Source organism: Pan troglodytes, chromosome 23 (assembly GCF_028858775.2).
Source record: "Pan troglodytes isolate AG18354 chromosome 23, NHGRI_mPanTro3-v2.0_pri, whole genome shotgun sequence".
Taxonomy (NCBI): Eukaryota; Metazoa; Chordata; class Mammalia; order Primates; family Hominidae; genus Pan; species Pan troglodytes.
This window is the reverse complement of record NC_086016.1, coordinates 28,025,309-28,049,723: the sequence shown is the minus strand read 5'-3', so window position 1 is coordinate 28,049,723 and position 24,415 is coordinate 28,025,309. Positions and strand designations below refer to the sequence as shown.

General features: G+C 45.2%; 1 protein-coding gene across 7 annotated transcripts in view; it reads right to left on the bottom strand.

The window, feature by feature from the left end:
* MYO18B (myosin XVIIIB) overlaps nucleotides 1-24,415 on the bottom strand; it is a 316,003-nt gene that overhangs the window by 165,452 nt on the left and 126,136 nt on the right. For all 7 annotated transcript variants that reach the window (XM_054675970.1, XM_054675972.2, XM_054675975.2 and 4 more), the window contains 6 exons: nucleotides 23,698-23,763; nucleotides 17,659-17,787; nucleotides 15,725-15,868; nucleotides 13,997-14,086; nucleotides 1,130-1,249; nucleotides 593-701 (listed from right to left, as the gene is read on the bottom strand). In XM_054675970.1, the coding sequence (XP_054531945.1) occupies nucleotides 593-701; nucleotides 1,130-1,249; nucleotides 13,997-14,086; nucleotides 15,725-15,868; nucleotides 17,659-17,787; nucleotides 23,698-23,763 (658 nt within the window). The remainder of the gene's footprint in view (nucleotides 1-592; nucleotides 702-1,129; nucleotides 1,250-13,996; nucleotides 14,087-15,724; nucleotides 15,869-17,658; nucleotides 17,788-23,697; nucleotides 23,764-24,415) is intronic.

The following is a 24,415-nucleotide window of genomic DNA, read 5'->3' as shown; positions in this document are numbered from 1 at the left end:
TGAGACAGGGTCTTGCTCTGTAGCCCAGGCTGAAATGCAGCCTAGGTCTCCCAGGCTTAAGTGATCCTCCTACCTCAGCCTCCCAAGTAGCTGGGACTTCAGGTGCATGCCACCACACCAGGATAATTTTTAAAATTTTTTGTAGAAATGGGGTCTCACTATGTTGCCCAGGCTGGTCTTGAACTCCTGAGCTCAAGCATTCCTCCCACTTCAGCTTGCCAAAGTGCTAGGATTATAGGTGTGAGCCACCATGCTAGGCCTCTCAAAATTTATTTTTAAAATATTCACATAAACATAAAAGTACCTTGCCCATAAAGCCACTACTTAAAAATCATTCTTTGCATTAAAACTAAACAGCACATATCATACGGATAATTTGTTACCTGGGATATCGTTGGATTATCTGATTAATATCTGCTTATTCCATTAGACTGTAAGCTCCAAGAGAGTACGCTGTGCCTGTTTGCTCTGCCAAAGTCGCAGCCCCTCATGCAATATCTAGCACCTAAAAAGTGCTCTATGAGTGACTGAATAAATAGAAAAGACAACTTTGTCCATCAGCTTCCAGCCCCAAGGGTCCCAGGCTGCTCACCTCCTCCAGTGGGATTCCTTTCCAAGTCATTCAACTGAATTTTCTGCTGGGCTTCTTCCAACTGTTTATTCACATCTCCCAATTTTTTCTGGACTTGTTCATGCTTGCTCTAGAAGAAAGGGCTCAAGGTCTAAACTAGAGCTGGACAGAAGACCTGGGCTGGTCATCTTACCCATGAAGTGCTTCCAAGGCTCGGATTGGCCACCCTCTGCACAGCCCTGAGCCATGCAGAATCCAGGACCATGGGCTAGCCACCTTCAGCATATTTCTCACCCAAATCACCTCCAAGGCCAAAGACTGTCCACCTTCTGCACAATCCTCTCCTATTCACCTCTCTAGCCAGGGACTATCCACCCATAACACCCCCAAGGCCAAGCCTTAGGAGACCTGAGTGTCCCCCAGGACCTTGAGCCCAGCAGTCAGTCAACCTGTGCATCTTGCTTAAACTTACTGATCTCCAATGAGAGGGTCGGGGAGCAGACCCAACCATTTTTAGCCACCGTGTTCAGCCACCCCCGGCCACCCCTGACCACTCACCTTGAGCTCCTGGACCTCCCGGAAGGCCTGTAGCCGCTCTGCCCGCTCACTCTCCAGCACCTGGCAGGCCACATCACCTTTGAAGCGCTCATCGGCAAGGTCAGTGGTCAAGTCAGCAATCTGAGATGGGGAATGGGGTGATCAAGGAACGGTCACTCGATGGAGCCACCAACCCTTCTCTCCCCATGCACAGGATCGCCTTTGGACAAATCACTATCATGGGAAAGCAACCCTTGAGTATAATCAACTCGTTAAGAGGATGGACTTCAGAATTTTATTGGTCTTGATGTGGTTCAACAGTCACTAGCTGTGTGATTTTACACCAAGCAGGATGCCTTGCTGGTTCTCAGTTTTCTCAGCTTTAAAGGGGTGGGGGAAACAACATACATCATTATTTTTGAGGATTCAAGGAGATAATCCATTGAAAGCTTAGCACGGTGCCTGGCACGTAGTAAGTGCTCAGTTTTAAAAATGGCCATTTTAGTGGAATCTCTTCGTAACCAGCTTTTAGCAAATCATCTCACTGGATGTACCAACACTGTCCCTCAGTAAGACACACTGATGGATGCCCACTGCACCAGAATGTTCTCCACCAGACCACCTCTCTACAATGGCCCCATGGCCCATCTGCCTCTAGCAGGTGACAGGCATGCACATCCAGTATCACATGTGCGTGCTCCCAAACTGTTTTTGCCTATTGCATTTTTACCATAGCTATCTATTCAGTTAGCTACTATATAAACTTATAAAATATGGCTGGACAGAGTTTCCATGAAAACTAGGTTGAATGCCTTGGAAGGAATAAATAAAGGTAAGCTGCTTTTTAAAATGCTGCCAAATAGGTGTTGTTGCAACAACTAAAAAGAAACTTGAAGTAAAAAATTAGGTTTTTGTATTCAAATTACTTTGCCATTTGCTCTGTTTTAAAGAAGCCAAAATTGGAAATCATACGGTTGTATATTAGGAGCGTGGTTTAAGAAAGAAAGAAATGGATGGGTCCTGCCTCAGAAATGCAGTGATTTAAATTACACATGTAATTAATTTTAAAATAGGAATTTTTAAATGAATTCCCACCTGCACTGATTTTTTTTTTTCTGATTAACTGACCAGCCACCGATGCCAAATGAGCAGGGCTTCTGTGGCATTATCGTTCCAAAATGAAGCATTCAGGGCTTGAGGATATGGCAGAGTACGTAAGGGGAGAAATATATTAGTGGAGTGTTTATGGCTAAGAGGCGGAGAAACAACCCTATGTAGGAGAAGGGCAGCTCATAAAACTGAGCCTACCTCTTATGGAAGGCAGCAGAATTGTAAAAAAAAAAAAGAAAGAGGTAGGGTGCAAGGTTCGAGTCCAGACTCAACAACTAACACCTTGGACATTCCCTCCTGCTCTGGAGCCTTGGTCACCTGAGCTGTAAAATGCATTGAATTGGGTGCGGTCACATGTCCTCCTGCTGTAAATTTTGCATGTGAAGATGTTAGAATGCCTCACTCTTTCATCGGACCCTCTGCATCATGACTGATATTTAGAGGCGACTCTGCATTATTTTTACTGAGAAGGTAAATGGTTCTTACAATGAGCAACGTAGCTGCCCTTCCCGAGCTAGCCTCTCTCGGTACTGTCAGTTTAGGCAGGCTCAACATTTATTCAGCGGTCCCATGAAGTAGGAAGACGCAGATCTATGTTCTGACATAAAAAAAATATACCCCCAAAATATATTGCCAAAGGGAAAAAAAAGGCAAATTTCCAGAATAGAATGTTTGGTGTAATCCCATTTTTGTTTGCACAGAACAAAGCACTCCCAAACTGTTAATTGAGATTTTTTTTTTTTTTTTCCTGGAAGGATGGGCTCGCAGGGAACTCCAATTTTCTTGTGATGCATTTCTGTACTGTTGATTTTTTAACTGATTTTGTAATCAGAAAACAAAACAAAATATCTTTCAAAAAGAGTGAAAAAAATACAAAATCTGAGGCTGCTCTGTGCATTCCATGCTCCCCATCTGTTTCACTTCTCCAGCCCATCTGCCTCCCACCCTGTTGACCGCATCACCGACTGCTGAGACCAAAATGCACATTTCAATAGACACAGAGAAAGAAGGCTTGGGGGAAGCACTGCAAAGTCACATCACATGTAAAAGGCAGAACTGAGATTTGAACTCAGACCAGTCAGGTCCAAGTCAGGACCTCCAGTTAATTAATGAGGGACTCTCCTAGGGTGTTCCTGGTTGTCTCCAGCATGGAGCTTTCTCTTGCTGTTCCTTACACAGTGCACCGGGGAAGTACTTATGTGGCAATGACCTCAGATGGTTGTTAAAATGCAAATTCTAGGGCAGAGCATGATAGCTCATGTTTGTAATCCCAGTGCTTTGAGAGGCTGAGGTAGGAGGATCACTTGAGGCCAGGAGTTCAAGACCAGCCTGGGCAACATAGCAAGACCCTGGCTTTAAAAGTTTTTAAAAATAAACCAGCCGAGATGGTGTGTGCCTATAGTCCCAGCTGCTCTGGAAGCTGAGGCAGGAGGATCACGTGATCCCAGGGGTTTAGGCTGCAGCAGCTATGATCACACCACTGCACTCCAGCCTGAGTGACAGAGTGAGACCCTGACTCTTAAAAAAATAAAAGAAAATGCAAATTATAGGACTCTCAGACCCCCAAACCAGGATCTCTAAAGCATAATTCAGGAATCTACATTTCAACCTGCTCCAGGGTGATTTTTATGAACAAAAAAATTTAGGAATTACTGCCATAGAAACTGCCAGGGTCTCCTCCTAATTTTGGCCTCACACTTGGATTTGAAGGGGTTAGATTTGCTTAAGGCTGTGCAAAATCATTCTTGCTGCAAGAGTGCTGATTTGCACTGGCCACACAATACAGGGAGGTGCAAGCCAGGAATGCCCCAGGTCACACCCCAACCACCATCCTTGAAATTAGCATTAATTCCAAGCACCAGGACTGTGTTCTCTCCACCTTAGCCAATTAGTGTGAAATTTAATTTATGCTAATCGGCCTGAGCAAGGGGACCACACAATTAATTTGATGCATTAATTTTGAGTTTCGCAGAACCCAAAGTCTGGAGCCCAAAGGACAATTAGTCTTTTCAAATTGGGGGAAATGACACATGTTTTTCTCAGAGACAAGTGGCCCCTGACCTTCCCCTGTCCCCATAAATCCCTATCCCTTCCCACACCATGGGGCACAGGGGCTTTGGATGGAGGTGAGGAGCAGGCACCATGCTCAGAGCTGTCAGGCGATTGCAAATTGAAAACCAATTTAATGAAGGGGGGAGTCTGGTTTGCAAACCCAGAAGAGTCCTTGCAGATCACTCAAGAACCAATTAACTAGAAATTATCTTGAAAACCTCTCCGGATCTACCACTTGGCCAAACCAACAGAAATATTCTTTCTATTGAGGGACAATTACTCCAAGGGCCTGCCAGAGAGAAGGGGACAGGAATTAATAAATTTGTTGTATATTTTGTATGGAGTGGAACAGAAAAAAAATATCCTGTGCACTGGCCTCATTTGCAGCTTGGGCGAGCAGTGAGTAACTGGGATTTCACGGATGTTAAATGCTGGAGGACACACCTGGGGTCCTTGGGACCGTCACTGTTGCTTGTTCTTCACGGATCCAACAAGCACTATGTGAGCACTTACTGTGTGCCAGGTCCTGTTCTGAAGGACCCCACTGGCCAGTCAGAGAGACAAACAAACCACAGGGGCACACACGGGTCTTGGCTTGATCCTGTCCTCAGCTCTTATATTCACAGACTCTCAAGCCCAAAAACCATCTGACCTGCAGACAGCAGGAAACAGCAACTTTTTGCTCTCCTCCCATACTTTGCAATTTGCACAGAAAGATCTGTTCATTATAACCCCTTGTGTGAGAAACAGCTCACACTCTTGAAATGCTGAGGATAGGTATGCCCTAAGAATTTGGCATATGTCATCTGCCTTAAGCCCTTCAAATACCTTATGAGAAGGGCATTTTTGTTATTCCTCTTTTACAGAACAGGAAACTGGGGAGTTGAGAGAGGGAGTGATTTGCTTAGGATCATAGCTGGTAAGTAGCAGAGGTAGCCCAGCTTGGGCTGCCTGATTCCCAGCACCTGGCTCACAACAACCCCACTATTTTCTGTCCCACATCTACCATCTGACCCTTTCTTTGACCTCCCTCACCCCTCTGGCATCTGGAGGTTAGTAAAGCAATTATCCACCTAGAACAAACCAGGCAGCCATAGCCCAGAGAGCTGAGATTAAGTAGCCAGTGGGTACAGATCAAAGACCAAGTAGGATCTGGACCTCAACCACCCTTGCTGGACACTTTGGCCAAAGAGAGCCTAGGTGGATGCCCAGTGGAAGGGAAGCCCCCACTCCCACCCCCTTCAACCTGAGTGAAGAAAAGACAAAATGAGGCAGTAGATACAGGGCCAGCCCAACTGCAGCACCAGCTGGCTTGTGGGATGTTCGTCAAGGAGATTAAGCCATGGCTTCAGTCTCATGGTACTGCCCCCAGAGCTGCCTCAGTCAGCAGGGGAAATTCAGAATAAATCTGCAGCTTAGTGGCAGGCTCCCGGGCTCCCCAGAGATGCCTGTTGGACACCAGTTCCAGCCCTCTGTGCATCCCAGCTGGGTTCACCACTCGCTACTAAGTAACATATAATAACCATAATAATAACCATCGCCACCACAGATAGTGCTTACCACATGCACAGGTTTGCCCACAGAATGCTCAAAATGCTGAGAAGTGGGTACTGATGTTGTCTCGAGGTGGCAGATGGGGAAACTGAGGCACCAAGGTGCAAACACTCACCGAAGGACACCAGCCAGGTGGTGGCTACTTAACCACTCTGCCAAACTGACTCTTGAGGACTCAATGAATACGGGTTGACTGAACTAACAAGTGCATGACAGCAATTCATACATGGGAAGGCTCTATAGGCTCTGGATGTCAGTGGGAATGGGTCAATCTTGTAAGAATGCCAGGAGAAAGGTTATGCCTCTGAGCTGGGCATATGAGGGTGACACACCACCCACTGGCCTTGGGGGTCCCTCTAGAATGAAGGGACAGTTATGGCCTTTCAGGGGCTTTATAAGGGGGTTTCAAGGGCCACTAGGGCCCCCCAAGTGTTTCAGCACAAAGAGGAAATAATCCTAAGATCATGACACCCACATACCTCTTTTTGAAAATGTCCTTTGGTCCTGCCCTCCCCTTCAGGATGAAGTCCAAACCTCGAATATGATTCTCCTGACCCCCTGCGATCCAGTCCGGCTTCATGCCTCATCTCTAACCCATAGGCAACCCCTCAACCCCCCAAACACAAACACATCCCCATACAAGACACTCCAACCACCAGAATTGCACCTGCCAGACCAGGTTCTGCTCTCCGCCTCTGCTCTTGCTGTGCCCTGTACCTGGAATGTCCCCTCACCTTGTCACCTGGCCAGCTCCTGCTTATCCTTCATGACTTCTCCCCTGTGAAGCCCTCCCTGACCCCATTTCCCACCTGAGTAGATGCTTCTCCTCTATCACAGTCTGTTTGGAGTTGACCAGCCCTGGGTTCAAATCACGGTTCTGCCATTCACCAGCTGAGTGATGTAGGACAAATCACTTCAGCTCTCTGGGCTTCCCTTGCCTCATCTATAAGATGGGGATACTAACACCTTCCTCACAGTTTGAGTTAAAGGTAAAATTAGATAATGCAGGTAAATGCTCACAATGCTGAGAGGACTTATCGCAGCAGCTGGCACAGAACATCACTCATTAAATGTAATTTTTCTAATTAAATTCAGTATGACTCCATTCACTGAATTTGCATTGAATGCTTTGTACTAGACACAGAAGGGTATAAAACTGTCTAAGATATGTCATTTTCTTTGAGGAATTCACTCTACTGAGGGGAGGGTGAACATTTAAACAAATATATTTATTGGTAATAGTGGTGATGTGGCTTGCTAGATAGCAGGCAGTGTTATAACTGTTTGACATGCACCTTCTCCCCACAGGCTTATCAAGATGAAGTAATGATTACCATTGCCATTTTACTGATGATGAAACAAAGGCTAAGAGACTTGAAGAATTTGCCCACAATCTTGTAGCAATAAGGGTACAGAGTCAGCCATCTGGAACTCAAGCTGGCTCGACCCTCTGCCCCTCCAAACTGGACACACAAGGTCAGGTCACTGCATTCATTCCTTACCTTGTACAGTGCCCAGATTATTCATCTGTGTTACAAGGCAGGTAGAGAAGAGATTATGGACTCGGTTTTGTATGGGCAAACTGAGGGACACAGTCAGAAAGAATACACCAGCTGTTCTTTAGCTGAGAGGCCTTAGTTTCTTCCACCAGGACCATCTATGAATATGACCACCATGTCTCTTCCACTGTCCACCAGGAGATACTCCCTAGCATGTCCCAACAGTGAAGGCTCAACAGATCCTAATAGCCTAAGACAGATAAGAAACCAGGCTGTCTAATTTCCCCCGGGGATTAGGGAGCTACCAGTCCAGTTCCTCACAGAAGCATGATGCTGTGGCAGGACTATGGAGCGAGGAGTCAGGAGACCTGGGATGTGGTCTGGGCTCAGTTACCAGTGACCACGTGACCCCAACAAGTCACTTTCCTACCTCCTGCTAGAGACAAGCTGGAAGCCACACTCATGACCCATGATCAAACTCCCTCAGCACTTTGCAAATAGACTTTCTGACCTACATACATCTGCAGTCCCCGTCAGTGGATTGTCTCCACAATTTCTTACCAAAAGCGAAACCTCTCAGGCTAATGAGGCCAGAAATGAGGAGTGCATGGGCCTGTCTTTTGCCATAAATAAGGTCTTGGGGGGAAAATCCAGAACCTATTCCAGAGAGGGGTGGAAAAACACCCCACCTCATTATATATCCCATGTGGTCCCAAAACCTTACAGGTGCTTCCAACAAGAAGGCCAGCACTGCCTTCTTATGAAAATAAAAAAAAACCCAGTTTGCATCAAGGCACATTTTGCATGCTTGAAGAGTATTTATAGCCAGATTCTTAGAGGCTCCTCATCTCCTCTTCTGCTCCTTCACAAATGAAGCACTTAAATCATTTTGCAATAGTGATGTCTTTTTAATAAGCCTAGTCAAATGGAGTTTTCACTGACGAGACACAACATGTTTTAGCAATGTTTATATTACTGTTTCTCCCCCTCCGGAGACAAAGGGGTGGCATGCAGAGGCCACGAACCACAGCAGGGGTGTCATCATGATGCAGGGTCCTGGAAGGGTGTCTGATCCCTGTCTGTTAACAGAAATTCCCTTCCAAGGAAGCAGATGCACATGGAAGAAGATATCTTCTAGCTGTTCTCTGGCCTAATGTGTCTCAAAGTGTGGTCCCAGGACAGGCACCTTTAGCATTCCAGCATGTTAGAAATACAGCCTCCCCAAGGCCACGCCAAGCCTACTGATTCAGAATCTCTAAGGCTGGAGTCTAGCAGTCTGTATTCTGAGAAGTCTTACAGGGCATTCTGACACATTTGCAAGTGTCAGAACCACTGCTCTAAAGCAACCTCACCCTCCGAATCAGGATTGCCTAGGGGCTGGAGGGCTCCCTACCCCCCATACCAAGAACCTCCTCTTGGGTCAGACCCTCAGGAGGTGGACTGGGGAAGATACAGAGCTAACTGCTCCTCCCCAGGTGACTGGAATGCTCTTTAAAGTGTAATTACAGGTCTGGTGCAATGGCTCACGCCAGCACTCTGGGAGGCCAAGGCAGGAGGATTGCTTGAGCCCAGGAGTTGGAGACCAACCTGGGCAACAAAGTGAGACCCCCATCTCTACCAAAATTGAAAAAAAACAGCCAGGCATGGTGATGCACGCCTGTGGTCCTGGCTACATGGGAGGCTGAAGTAGGAGGTTCACTTTAGCCCAGGAGGTTGAGGCTGCAGTGAGCTGTGTTTACTCTACTGCATTTCCAGCCTGGGCAAAAGAGTGAGATTCTGTCTCAAAAAATAAAAATAAAAATTAATTAACTAATTAAAAAAGAGTAATGACCTCATGAATATAAGGCACACTATTTGGGTGGTAGTTGCACTAAAAGCCCAGACTTCATCACTATGCAATACATCCATGTAAAAAAACTGCCATTGTACCCTCTAAAACTATTTAAAAAATTTTTAATGTAAAAGTGACCAACATAAACCAGTAGTAGCACTGGAAGTTGGGGAAGATGAAGTGGGAAGGAAGAGAAAGATTTGAGGAAGATGAAGTCATCATAATACTCAGTCATCAAACGTGCTTCCTGGATAAAGCACTGCTTTGATTTCAATTGATTCATTTTTGAAAGAAATGACATCATGCTCTTGGCTTGCAGTTCAGGATGATGCTCCAAAAGTGCTCCTACCCATCTCTTCTCAATTACTGTGTGAATATTGCTGAAGTCATACTTTGCTAAATCCCTTAGAGCCCCTTTTATGAGAATCCATGGAATAAATTTCCCTAACACCTCAATAGCCAGAGAAGTTACTCTTATCTCATGTAAGAGGTGTTTCTTTTTTTTTTTTTTTCAATCTACATGCAAAATGTCTATGAAATAGCTTGTTTCCCTCTTAGCTTTCACTGCTAGGAAGTTCAGTGTTGGATTTTTCTGCCCAACTTTAATGGTTCTATTTGACCATTCTTTATCTATCCTGTGCCAGGGACTGGGATTATTTGATGAACAGGGATGAAAACAGGGATTATTGATCCCTGTTTTAGGGGTTTCAGTTTAGCTGGGACACAGATACAGGAGGTCACTAGGAAAGAGTCAATTAATCCTGTGAGGGGAAACAACAAGGCTAGTGGTAGCACAGAGTAGGGCCCTAACCCACGCTTAGAGCGTTGAAGAGGGCTTCTTAGAGGAAGTGCCACCTAAAATGAGTGACAAGGGATGAAGAGGTATTAACCAGGTGAAGAGAATGAAGGGAGTGTTTCAGGCAGAGTGAACAGCACATGTGAAGGCTATGAAGTGAGAGGGCATCCAAGGCCAAAGGTGGATTTCCATTTTCTACCTCTTCCCCTGGCTTCATACACTCATCAACTCTTATTTCCCTTTGCTCTGGCTTTCTTCACTTTTAAATTTTATCTTAATTTTTCAAGGCCCCATACATCTTGTTGTAACCATGATATAAGCAAAGAGTTAAAGAGGCTGAGCAGAATATTCTGTAGGTGTTGGCATTTGTTTGCTTGGTTCAGGGTGCAGAAGCCTGAGCCCCCACCCTTCCTTCTCCGAGTATCCTGTAAACTGCAGCTCTGGATGCTGAAGATGTTCATCTCATCCCCGCACATCTCCCCCAACAGCCGATGCATGGCAAATCCGACCTGACAGTTCGTGATTAATGACTGCTTCAAATGTCAGCTCGGTGGGAAGGAATTTCTACAGGGAAGTCCCTGATATTCCCAACCAGCCCACAGCTCTCCAATTTTTCACTTCTGCTGTTCTACTCATTGTTGCTGCCAGCAAGAGAGGTCAGACAGCTTGCTCTCGCAAGACATGAATGAGACATCAGGCACGTGTGTGTCATTTCTTCTCCCCCTTACAGTCTTTTGCGTAGGAGGAGCATAGGCTCAAGGTGCATCTCAGCCCAGCCTCTCTTAACTCTTGTGTGGATGTGGTACTTCCTGCAAGGAGCAAAGCTTCTGCCTTCTCCGTGGCCAACTCCACGGTTGACACTTTAATGTGGGGAGAATGGACACAATCTTACAGGGAAGATGAGAAGAAGCAGAAAAGAGATGGCCTCCTCTCAAACTTCATTCCACATCCCCACGTGAGCCATCTCAGGCTCAACTTGGGTTATCAACATGGGAAGATGAGTAGGTTCTGTTGGCCTAATCATAAATCCATTTACAGTTACCATTGTCCATCAACCAAGCCAAACAACATTATAAGCAAGTAATAACACCAGGTGCTCTCGGGTGTAGAAATCTTTAAATTTTGTCCTGGACTGACAAATATTATCTCACATTGTCCCAGGACCTCGGCACCTGCCACATCTACTCTTTCTACCAGATCTGCATATAGATTACAGCAAATCATTCAGATCTAGAGTCCAACATCCCCTTCCATGGAATTCTTCCTTGACCACTTAGGCAAATAGAGCCCATGCTTAACCTCCATCACTGTCACCTCCTTCTGCTTCATATCCGTAGCACTTCATGTGTGACAAGCTTGCTTGTGGTCTGTCTCCCCCTATCGGCCTGGAGACCTTGTGTAAGGACAGGGACTTTCCCACCTTCCTAGCTCTATCAAGGTGTCCAGTCAAATGTCTAACACATGGGAGATGTTCATATACATTTGTTGAGTGGGTGAAAAAATGGGTTTCATTTGGTCTTTAACAGAATCCTTGGAGGTACCCAGAGCTTCATGGACAAACAGAGCTGAGACTAGAATGAAGCACGTAAAACACTTACCTAGGGTGCAACATTTAAGGAGGTGTCAAAAAAAAACTCTCAGAAATCAAGATAAATAATAAGATTTTAATTCAATATTTTAAAAATCTCAATTAGTCAAAAAATCCATGATGAAGAAAATATCAACATTTTATATAAAGATTGGTTCACACTGTTTAGAATGTTTACTTGCCTCACCCTAATCTCGGCCTACAAATTTTGCATTTACTTAAAATTTTGATGTTTTGTTCATCAGGGATTTTTTTTGGCATTACTTTACAATTTTAAAATATTATTTATTTTGCTGAGTGTTTTGGTGACCCCTTACATTTTATTCCCTAGTCAAGTGCCTCCCTTTCCCCAGTCCTGAAAGTCTACATAGAACAGCAGGTTTTCGTCGAAAAGCTCCTCTTTGGTCTAGCCGTGGCTTGCTGACCACATGCAACATAATAGCATATGATATGATTTGGCCCTGTGTCCCTGACCAAACCTCATATCAAATTGTAATCCCTAGTGTTGGAGGAGGGGCCTGGTGGGAGATGACTGGATCATGGGGACAGATTTCCCCCTTGCTGCTCTAGTGATAGTGAGTGCGTTCCCACAAGATCTGGTTGTTTAAAAGTGTATAGCACCTCCCCCTTCTCACTCTTCCTCCTGCTCCAGCCATGTAGGATGTGCCTGCTTCCCCTTAACAATCCACCATGATGTAAGTTTCCTGAGGGCTCCCCAGCCATGCTTCCTGTACAGCCTGTGGAACCCTGAGCGAATCAAACCTCTTTTCTTTATAAATTACCCAGTTCAGGTATTTCTTTAGAGCAGTGCAAGAGTGGACTAGCACAGCATATGACTTTGTCTAGAAGTCTATCTGTAATTTGCAGTGACCTTCTTGGAGTGGGAACTGTCTGATTCATGTAGTCACCCCCAGCCCATGAAATCAACACCCATGCCCATGAAGTCACCCCAGCCCATGAAATCAAAGAGAGAAGGCATAGGGAATATGGTCACACATTCAACCAACATAACCTTCTCCAGTCACATGACCGTACCCCAGGTAACCCCTGCTCTGAATTTGGTGTTATGATTCCCATAAATATAATGACACCATAAGTATACAAGGATATACCCCTAATCAAGTACTCTTCTGTAACTGAATTATTTTCCTTTGGCATTATGTTTGCAAGAGCAATACATGTTGATACACATTTTCTAGTTTAAGGATCAGGAAACTTTTTCTGTAAAGATCCAGAGAGTAAATGTTTTAGCTTTCGCAGGCCACATGGCAAGGCTGAGTAGTTTCAGGTTGCAACTACTCAGCCCTGCCATTGTAACATGAAAGCAGTCATAGACTACACATAAAGGGATGAGCGTGGCTGTGTTCCAATAAAACTTTATTTACAAAAAGCAGGTGGTGCACTGAATTTAGCCAGTGAGCCACAGTTTTGCCTGTCTCTTCATTCATTTTCACTCTTGGGAGCTCGTTTTTAATATCACAAAACATATTCACCTACTGTTCTATTAATAAGCTCCCATTTGAGTGTTTACTTTCCTGTGTTTACATTCCTTCAACAGGACAAAGGCTGTTGCTATGAACTTCTTGTATTTTCATATATTCATGGATAAGATTCTCTAGCATAAATACCTAGAGGTGGAATGGCCAGCCACAGGGCATGGACAGGTTCAACTTTCATAGATAATGCCAAATTGTTCAAGAGTGATGAGATCAATTTATGATCCCAGCAGCAGTAAATAAGAATTCCCACTGCCACACAACCTTGCCAACACTTGGCTACATCACACTCTTCAATTTTTCCAATCTGATGTGTGAAACAGTACCTATTAAGGTGTTAATTTGCACTTCCTAATTGCTAATTAGGTTGAGTGTCTTTTCATGAGTTTATTGGCCATTTGAATTTTTGAACACTTAAACTCTTGAAACAAGCGTCCCTTCCTTGGGAACTGCCCATTCATATTATTGGCTCATATTTGTTTTTCCGTTCTTATTGGAGTGTTTGCCTTCTTCCATTTGATTTGAGAAAGCTCTTTACATGTTCTGGATACTCTTTTCCAGTTTGCAAATTTCTATTCCAAGTAAGTAATATACATCTTCATTTTATGCCCTGATAAACAAAAGTTCATTATTTTAATATAGTCAAATTTATCATTTTTCCCTATGATTTGTGCTTTTGTGACTTATTTAAGAAATTCTCCCCTTTGGAACCAGGTGACATGGGTTTGAATCTCAGTTACACTTGCCGGTTGTGCAGCCTCGAGGAAGATACTTAATATCCCAGGGCCTCAATTTCCTCCACTGTAAAATGGGTTCAATAACAGCATGTGCCTCACAGGTAATTCTGGGGTGCTTGTAAAGCAATTAGCATGCTTTCAGGCATATCATTGTTCTCCCCATTAAACAGATCTCACATACATAAAAACCCCCCCACAAGGACCCAAGAGGAGGGATGGGGATACCTTGCTTTCTAGCAGATCTGTGTTCTGCCGGAGTTCATTCCGCAACTTCTCTGATTTTTCTAGCTTCCGTCTTAGCGTTGTAAGCTCCTCCTACAAAAACAAACAAATGAACAGAAACCATTCCAGACCAGAGATTAAGTTCCACCTGTGTTAGGAGTGAGCAAAGGGCACAAAGTTTCAGTTAGGAGGAATAAACCTTAGCAATCTATTGCACAGAATGGTGACTATAACAAATAATGGTGCACTGTATATTTCAAAATTGCTTGTAAAAAGTAGGTTTTGGCTGGGCACAGTGGCTCACACCTGTAATCCCAGCACTTTGGGAGGCTGAGGCGGGCGGATCACCTGAGGTCAGGAGTTCGAGACCAGCCTGACCAACATGGAGAAACCCCATCTCTACTAAAAATACAAAATTAGCTAGGCTTGGTGGTGCATGCCTGAGATCCCAGCTACTTGGGAGGCTGAGGCAGGAGAATCACTTGAACCCCGGAGATGGAGGATGCAGTGAGCCGAGATAGCACCATTGCACTCCGGCCTGGGCAACAAGAGCAAGACTCCATCTCCAAAACAAAAAGTAGATTTTAAGTGCTTTCACCACAAAAAAAATGATAAATGAAGTGATGGATTTGTTAATTAGCTTTGCTTAATCATTTCATATTGTAAACATATATCAAAACATCACATTATACCCCATAAATATGTACGATTACTCTTTGTAAATTAAAGATGAATTTTTTTTTTAAGAGTGGTTGGGGAATGGAGTGAGTAATTCAGCCAGCATCCATGAAGATACCCAGGTGCTAGGTTCCAACAAGAGACTTTTTGTTTCACCACTTCCAAATTTCAATGTCTCTGTTCATGCAAGTCTGTTCCAGCCCTGCCCAGTCGAGGGGCTGAACACAAATCATCAGAATGAGTCCCTTGCTTTGCCTGAGACTGGGTATGCCCAAGTATGGACACGGTGCTCAGCACTTCATTCTCCAGGGATTGCCTTTCTGCCAGTGGCTCAGCACTGTGCCTATGACAGCACCATTCAGAAGCTGCTTCACCGCCCACCCACAGCAGGCGGGTGGAATGAACTAAGGAGCAGACACACAAAGGAGGGCTATGCAGCCATAAAGACAGAACAAGGAGGAGCTCCACAAGAATGGAAACGGCAAGATTTTCAGAATACATTTTAAGTAGAAAATACAAGTCGAAGAAGAGTATATGTAGTATTCTACTTTTTATGTAAGAAATATAAGAACTAAATGTGTGTGTATATTTACTAATTTTTGCAAAATAATAACAACAAAAAGCATGAACCAGAAACCAATTGAAACAGTTATAAAAGATAGGTGGTGACAGGGAAGAATGAAAGAAAAAGAGTGTTCTCTGAGAGGTAAAAAAATAAATAAATAAATAAATAAATAAATAAATAAATAAATAAAGGACTCAAAGACTCTGCCCATTGAGCTTCTCTGGGTTAAGTAGTGAGTGTTCATGAACCCCCAGGGTGGTAATAGCATCTCTAACCACCCACAGCCTAGAGAGGAGCTGGGCATGGGATGGAGGATTGTCTGTGTTGATGGAGGCAGAGGAACATCTGGAAGGGGCATCAAGGCTGTTGGGCTGAGCATTCCTAGATCAAGAACATTCAGGAATAGGGGCACAGGGTCCTGGATGCAAACAGGAGGAGCAGGGTGTGGGGAGTAGCCACCCAGCACCCTGCCTGCCACATAGACTGACCTCCTTGGCTCGGAGCTGCTCAGTTCCAATGGTGGCACTAAGTAGGGGCTGGAGGGAACCAAGGAGCTGCCACCATGGCCAGTCCTTGACTGCGAGGAACACAGCCACATTCTTCTGGATGCACTGTGCAGCCAGTCGGCGAATCTGCAGGGAAGGAGAACACAGACTGGAGGGTCCTTTCCAACCCAGGTGAGGATAAAGGAAGGAGAGGAGGCAGAGGGTAGCAAAGGGGCTGGAGGAAGTGGGGTTATTTCCCGGTGGAAGGGACTGGATACCTTAAAACACATACATACATACATACACACACACACACACACACACACACACACACACACACACACACACACAGGCTTCCTTTCTTGTAGTCTTTTTGATATGTCAGGCTCTCTGCATCAAACATTATGCCATAATTTAGTCTTGCATGGCCAAATAATAATGGGAGAAAGAGTAAAAGAAACTATACAATAGGTTACATCTTACATGAGGATTAGGTTTAAAGGTCATCATGCAAGGCAAAAACTGCCACTGAAAAATCTCTAAAACTGCCCACAAATAACAATGTCCAAGATTATGTTATTAGCTTATATTGAAGGGAGACCATTTTCACAGTGTATTTAAACAGTAATTTCATGCTTCTCAAACTTGAATGTGCATCAGAATCCCCTGGAGGGCTTGTTAAACCCCAGATGGCTAGACACCACCCCCAAAGGTGCTGATTCAGCCACTCTGGGATGGAGCCTGGAAATGTGCATTTCTAACAAATCCCCAGGTGATGCTGATGCCGCTGGTCTGGGACCACAGTTTGAGAAGCACTGACCCGCTTCATTCTTATCACTGGGGGGAACCAGAACAGCACTGACTGGCAGACAGGCCAAGAGATGCTTTTCCCTCATCACCATCACAGCAGCTGATTCTTGTGCAGCAGACATTGAGACTCGTAAGTGCTAGGCACTGCCCTGAGCATCTCACACACCTCAACTTGGTCTTCAGTATAGTCCTAGGAAGATCATGTTATTTTATGTATTTACAGATGGGGAAAGTGAGGTTCAGAGAGGTAAAGTCACATGCCCAGTGTCACCCAGCTTCTCAGTGCCAGAGCAGGCTTGAACCCTTGCAGTCTGGCTGCAGAGCCCAGGGTCTGAAACTCTATTCCACATCATTCCAAGGTATGAGCTACATGAGCACAGAAGGTCAGTGGGGTTGCCCACAATATGTTCATTATTCACGGTCTCATCATTTTTCTCTTTCTGCCAAGTACATATACTTGAGTTTACAAGTTCACATAAACTGGAGGCACATACAACAAGACTCCATTCTAGTAGTAGCAGTAATTAAGAATAACAATTCTAAGGTAATAGCAGCTAGAGTTTATTGAGCAATTACTATGTGCCATGTACTGTATTAAGTGCACATCATTTCATCTCACCTTCACCCAGCTACTAAGAGGTAGAGGTGGAATTCGAACATATATAATACTTGTTCCCAGAGCCACGTGGTTTTCTCTCTATTGTGCAGCTACAGAGAGGAAATTCAGTCTCCAGAGATCTCTGAAGATGGTGACCCTAAATGGGTCAGTGCTTCAAGCTTGACTTGGCCTTTGGTCCCCAAAACCTCAGTGGCTGGGCCCTGGTCATGCCCTGTCTGCTGACCTGTGAAAGTGAATTTCTCCAGAAACAAGACAGGTTGAAGTCATGAATCAGCCCAGGAGGGCTTGGACAACCTCATGGCTACCTAGCGCAAGGCCGACCTCATGGATAATTTGATGTCAATGTCCCAGAAACAGTCATAACATCTTGCAAAGCCTCACTTAAAGCCTCACTGCTCAGGTTGGATCCTTGGACCCGGTGCACCGGTATCATCCTGAAAGACAGGCAGACCCTATGCCTGCTCCAGACCCGTTGGATCAGACTCCTCATGGGAACAGCATGCAGTACCTTCAGCTTCTTGAATTCCTGGCGAGACAGAAAGCCCTTGCAAGCCGCCTGGAAGAGAACGATGCTCTGAGATACCAGCTTCTCTCGCTGCTTCTCAAGCCTGGAGATCACACCTGCCTTGAGAAAAACCTGGGAAGAGGGAAGGTTTCAGGTGAGTCCTCTGCTGAAGAAGGTTGTCTACAATGGGGGGGGTGCTTGCAAATCAGACCCCACTTCTCTTGCACCCACCTGCAATATTTGTTGGCAGTTGCCCTTTAAGTGGGAGGTAGGGGAGTCTAAATTATCAAAGCATTTTGTCTGCTGATGGCTCCTCTCTCCCTTCCCCTAGGCCCTGGATACTCAGTGTGGTCCACGCACCAGCAGCATTGGCACCACCTGGGTGCTTGTTGGAAATGCAAAATCTCGCACTCCATTCCAGACCTGCTAAATCAGAACCTGCACTTTAACACAATTCCCCGGGGATTCCTGTGCACGTTCCTTTGAGAAGCACAGCTAGCATGGACTTGCCTAAACTGTTCTGTGCACGGTCACCACCTGGAAAGTGCAGTACATGCAGATTCCCAGGCCCCAGGAAAGGCTGGGTTGTGGGTTTAGGGCCAGGCCTGGGAATGTGAATATTTCGGGTAAGCACCCACAGCAATCTGAGTGAAGCAGTGGCTTAGAAACAACTCACTCCAGCCGGGCGTGGTGGCTCATGCCTATAATCCCAGCACTTTGGGAGGCTGAGGTGGGCGGATCACCTGAGGTCGGGAGTTCGAGACCAGCCTGACCAACATGGAGAAACTCCGTCTCTACTAAAAATACAAAATTAGCCAAGTGTGGTGGTGGATGCCTGTAATCCCAGCTACTCGGGAGGCTGAGGCAGGAGAATCGCTTGAACCCAGGAGGCAGAGGTTGCGGTGAGCCAAGATAGTGCCATTGCACTCCAGCCCGGACAAAACTCCATCTCAAAAAAAAGAAAGAAAAAAGAAACACCTCAGTCCAGCCTTGTAAGGAGGGGCAGAGACAGTGGGGGAAGGGATGGCAGTCCTCTTGGTCTGGAGAGGATGGGGCTGGGCTGGTGCCACCCACAGAGATGCTGAGGGATCTAGCAGAAAACAGCTCTCAGTACACGATTTCCAGGCCGTAGCTCATCAATAATGGATGATGGCCTCTGCAGCACTCTGATCAATGCCTCCTCGGCACCCCACAGAGCCACCTTCTAGTAGATTGCAGGGAACAGGAATGAGGGAAGCTAGGACCCCAGGACTGGCTGTCAGCAAAAGATTAAGGCAGAGAGTCCTGGAGGTTTGAGTTAAATACTTTTCTGCGAGAACCTGAAGCTTCTGGGCCAGGCCTGCTCCTGCCAATGCGCAAGGGTAGCTCTGGTTTGCTTTGGTCATTTTCTCAACTTCCCAGAGGCAGAGGAAAAATGCTCTTATGGTGGGATTTGAGTCAGTGACAGGGGAAGGAGTCATTTTTCTGATGCCCTTATGCTGCTTATTTCTAAAAAGAGTCCCATGTGTTTCTTTGTCACATGTGGTTTATAATCCCAGAGGGGGTTATCTGGAGACACTGGATAACTCTGTATTCATTGATGACATTATCAATTAATGGATAACATTTAGGGGGCACTTACTGTGTTTTGGAACTGGACTAAATAACCACTCGACATGCAGGTAAAACACTTTACATGCCTAATCCTATATGGTAGTTATGATGATTCTCACATTTTATGGAGGAAAAAACTAAGGCTGAAAAAAAAAGGCATTTGCCCACGATCCATTACAAGCAAGTGGCAACACCAGGATTTATTTTCCTCTATCTGACTTCAGACAAGGGTACAATTATCACTGAATAGCATGAACATTACACGCATCTACATTTTCCAAAGTGCTTTCTCCTAGGTCTCTTTTTAATACTCAAACAGCTCTATGAGAAATGTACTGGCTCAGGCAGGTTATGAAATTGACTCAAGTTTGCATAATCAGTTGCCAACAAAGCTGAGACCTGAGCCCAGAACTTCAGGTTTATTTCCTGCACCCATTCTCAATGTCTGTCAACATGAAGCTGCCTTTTCTTATCCATTATGATACAAGCACTTGAAGTGCGAGGTTCAACTGCAATTTGATTCCAGGTGGAACAAAGGGTCTCGATCAATTCTCCATTACCCTAAACCCTATTTTTCGTAATGGAGACCACTCATCTCTGACCATCCTGCACTATGCCTTTTCTCAATGGGAAAATAAAAATTAGCATGCCCAGTTGGTACTAACTCTGTTTCCTAACCCTCCACGGCTTTGCAGAACACTTCCTATCAGACAGGGCCACCAAGACCATTAGTCTCATTGAAATAAAGACACAATTGGCTCATTACCTATCAGATTGCTTCAATAATGACTGTATTAATTTCACAAGCTAGTGAGTCCCAAAAGCTGCTATAAAAAAAAATCAATGATCAAAGTTATGACAGCACCAGTTCGTATATTACAATAGATGGCGGGTGCTGCCAAAACCACTATTGATTATGAAGCTTTCATTAAAAAGATAATTGGAAACAACCATACACAGAATGGGAATAAGCCTTTGCAGAATCTTATCTCAATTTCTCTCTGTTTTTTTGTTTTTTGTTTTTGTTTTTGTTTTTTTTTTTTTTGCCTTTTAAGAGCATACTGCCGACCAGAAGGCCGACTGCACGTGGAATCACACCTTTCCCACAAATGCCATGGCCCTCAGCACAAGCCTTGATAAGGCGCCAGAGGCTGAAAAATCACGAAGAAAAATCTAAATTATTTGCTTTTCATGGGTCCAGCAGCTTATCGGAGGCAAACAGAGTGTAACATCCCCAAAGCCCCACTTTTAAGGAATCCATGGGGGACAAAACCATGCAAACTGTTTTTCCTCTAACAATGCTGAAGGCCCAGGTTTTAAAAAAATCTGATATGGAAACAGCTTCCATATCTGGTACCGCCAAGGAATTAGCTCCTCTCCTCTTAGTCACTTTCCAGATTAGAGGAGTTTAATTCTTTAAACATTAAAATGTTATCCTGCTTGATAAGCCTCTTGCCTCACTGACAAATGTATTCAAAAAGTAGTGACAGCCACCCCCTGTTAAATGACACTTTATGGATACCCACAGCCATCTTGGAAGGGAGAAAGTAATGGCCCCATTTTACAGATAACTGAGGCTCAGGGAAGTTAAACCAGTCACTGAAGATTCACACAGTTAGGAAGTGGTGGAGCCTGGGTGTGGACTGGGTCAGCCGATTCTCTTGTCCCCTGAGCTTCATAGCCTTCTCCATTATTACATGCCAATCCTGCAATGCGTAAGATGCTGCATCTGCCCTTAAAGGTCTCAGTATCCCCCAGCCTGGCCTCCAAAAGGACACATTGACTTTGATTTGCTTTTGACAGTTTCTCAGTCAATACCAAGTATTATTCAATAATAGTCATATTTTATTATCTGAATGTTTAGGTGTACAGACTTCTTACTCCTACCACTGTAAACTGCATGTAACGACTGTTTTCTTTCTTCTTCTGCAAGAGCTGCCAGGATCATAGGCACTGATTTTCATATTTATGACATAACTGAGTCATTATCTAGACCAGTGGTTCTCAGACTTGAGAGTGCATTGGAATCACCTAGAGGGCTTGTTATACAGATTGCCAGCCCTGCCCCCCTCCAGAGTTTCTGATTTACTAGGTCTGGGGTGTTTCTAGCAAGCTGTTGGGCGATGCTGATGCTGCTGGTCCAGGGCCCATACTTTGAGAACTGCTGGTCTAGAAGGATGAAGTTCCTGGAGCTGAAGAACAATTCCACAGATTCAGGACCGTAAAGATCCATCTGTAAAGAATATGTCATGTACAGTCATGCACCGCCTAATGACATTTCCGTCAACAATAGACGCATACACAACAGCGAGCCCATAACATTATAATACCATATTTTTACTCTACTTTTTCTATGTTTAAATACTCAGATCCTTACTCTACTTTTTCTATGTTTAAATACTCAGATCATTACCACTGTATTACAACTGCCTACAGTATTCAGTGCAGTCACATGCTGTACAGGTTTGTAGCTTAGAAGCAATAGGCTGTGCCATCTAACCCAGGTGCGTGGTAGGCTATCCCATCTGTGTTTGTGTGAGTACACTCTGTGATGTTCCCACAGTGAAGAAATTGCCTAACCACTCATTTCTCAGAATGTATCCCCATTGTTAAGCCACACGTGACTGCATTTCCATTCATAAACAATAGGACCCAGAGTGTATGGAGAAGACCCTGGCATTTGGACCAATGCAGGTTTGCGTGGAGTCTGAACCCTTGGCTACAGACAGGATCTTGAAAAGAGGCTTATTTCCCAGGGGCACAGCTTCCTCATCTGTAAAGCAGGAACACACTTGATATCTCACAGAAGACTGTGAGTGAGGAACAAAGAACAACAAAACGTGAAGTTGCCTCACATAGTGCGTGGGAGTCCAGTAACTGACAGGTTTACTCTCTCTATTGAAAAAGGCTTCAAAGACTTGGGATGCTGCAACTCCTATCAGGATAAAGTATCTTGAGATCACAGCGGAATAACAGGTTCCACCATATACCTTAGCAGGACCAAGAGGCCAGTGGGGAGACACTAGTGTGTTTAGGGTGGGCTGAGGGGTGGTAGCCAGTGTAGATGACTGTGAGCTCCCTGAGGAAAGGACCGCTCTCACGGATGCATATGATAGGGAGGGCTCCATGAAGAACAAATAGCCAATAATGCCACCCTGGTGGGCTCCTGGAGAGCAGAACTCTCCCAGCACCTCACATAGCTCCTGGAGGTGGAAGGCCATTGACAAAGTTTTCTTAGATGGCATTCATCAACCAGTAAGTAACTAGGTGGGGAAATGTGTGGAGTAGTCTTTCTTTTGGTCTGTTCCTCTCCAGTTTTCCTTCCCTCCCTCCCTCCCTCCTTCCTTCCTTCTTTTTTTTTTTTTTTTTTTTTTTTTTTTTTTTGAGACACAGTATTGTTCTATTGCCCAGGCTGGAGTACAGTGGCACGATCTCAGCTCACCGCAACCTTCGCCTCCCAGGTTCAAGCGATTCTCCTGCCTCAGCCTCCCAAGTAGCTGGGATTACAGGCGCACACCACCACGCCCAGATAATTTTTAAATTTTTTGTAGAGATGGGGGTTTCACCATGTTGGCCAGGCTGGTCTCGAACTCCTGACCTCAGGTGATCTGCCCGCCTTGGCCTCCCAAAGTGCTGGAATTACAGGCATGAGCCAACACGCCCGGCCTCTAGTTTGTATTTCTAAACTGTGTCCCTTTCCCCTGCCCCCACTCCTTGGTCCTTGAGTTTACAATCTCCGTGCCCCACTTCCCAAACTATAATCCATGGAACACTAGCTCCAGAAGATGGTACTAGGTATTCCACACAAACAAAAGGCTGGGGGTTCCACAGTCAAATAGTTTGAGAAACCCTAAATACCATGTATCCCACCTTGAAAACTTCAGCATATATAAGCATATCGGGGAAGTGTGAAATTCTGTTCTAAACATCTGAGCATATTTGGAAGAGCTTTTGGCTCAACACCAGTTTGGGAAAAGCTATTTCTGTCAACCTGAAAAATCACGGGCTTTCTTCTCAAGCCCCTTCTTTCTTTTCCCTTACTGCTGCTCATCAGCTATGACTATAGCTGTGTTAGAGCTGGTTGCAAAGTAGAAGTTAAAAGGCTGTGAGTGAAGATGAGCAGTTCTTCTCAGGTTTTATGGCAGCTCTTTCTGAGACTCAGAAGGTCATCTTGAGGACCAGAATGCTAATTCCTCCAAACCACTTGGGGTCCCCAGGAGTGAAGCCTCCAAGAAATGATATTTCCCAGTGTGATTTCAACTCATATTATGACATTGTCTCTCCGGGACCTTGTAAGATAGGCAGGGCAGAAAATCATTAGCTCTACCTTCAGTTTGGGAAAAAGGAGACGTACAGAGATAATAGACAATTGAGGTAGGACAAGAATCAGGTCATCTCTGGGTCCCTGATGTGATGGGCAGAATGTTGTAAGAAAGCAGCTCTACTCACTTGGCTGTGCCCCACAGCCACCGCCTTCTTTTCCAGATCCAGGGTCTCCAGGAGCTCCTCCACGGCCTGGGGAGAAAAGAAGAGAGAAGTTAGACAGCATAGAAGGTAGGAGGATCCTAAAGGGGAAAGTCAAGCTGGCTCGATGGCTGATGCGCCAGGACGGAGGATGACCCCACATGTCTGTGTGCTTTGGCTAACAGAGCCCCACCTCACACAGGAAGGTGCAGGTGCTGAGCACCTACTGTGTGCCATCCACTCTGCCTTCATACACACACCAATTTGTTTCATCCTCCTATTTTACAGAGCAGAAAACCAAAGATACGAAATGAAATAAAGGATGCAGCTGTTAGGGAAATCAGTACAGAGGTTCCTCGAATAATTAAACATAGAATTACTAGATGATCTGGCCATCCCACTTGTGTGTATATACATAAATGAACTGAAATCAGAGTCTTGGCCGGGCGCGGTGGCTCACGGCTGTCATCTCAGCATTTTGGGAGGCTGAGGTGGGCAGATCACGAGGTCAGGAGATCGAGACCATCCTGGCTAACATGGTGAAGCCCCGTCTCTACTGAAAATACAAAAAATTAGTCGGGCATGGTGGTGGGCGCCTGTAGTCCCAGCTACTCGGGAGGCTGAGGCAGGAGAATGGCATGAACCTGGGAGGTGGAGCTTGCAGTGAGCCGAGACTGCATCACTGCACTCCAGCCTGGGCAAC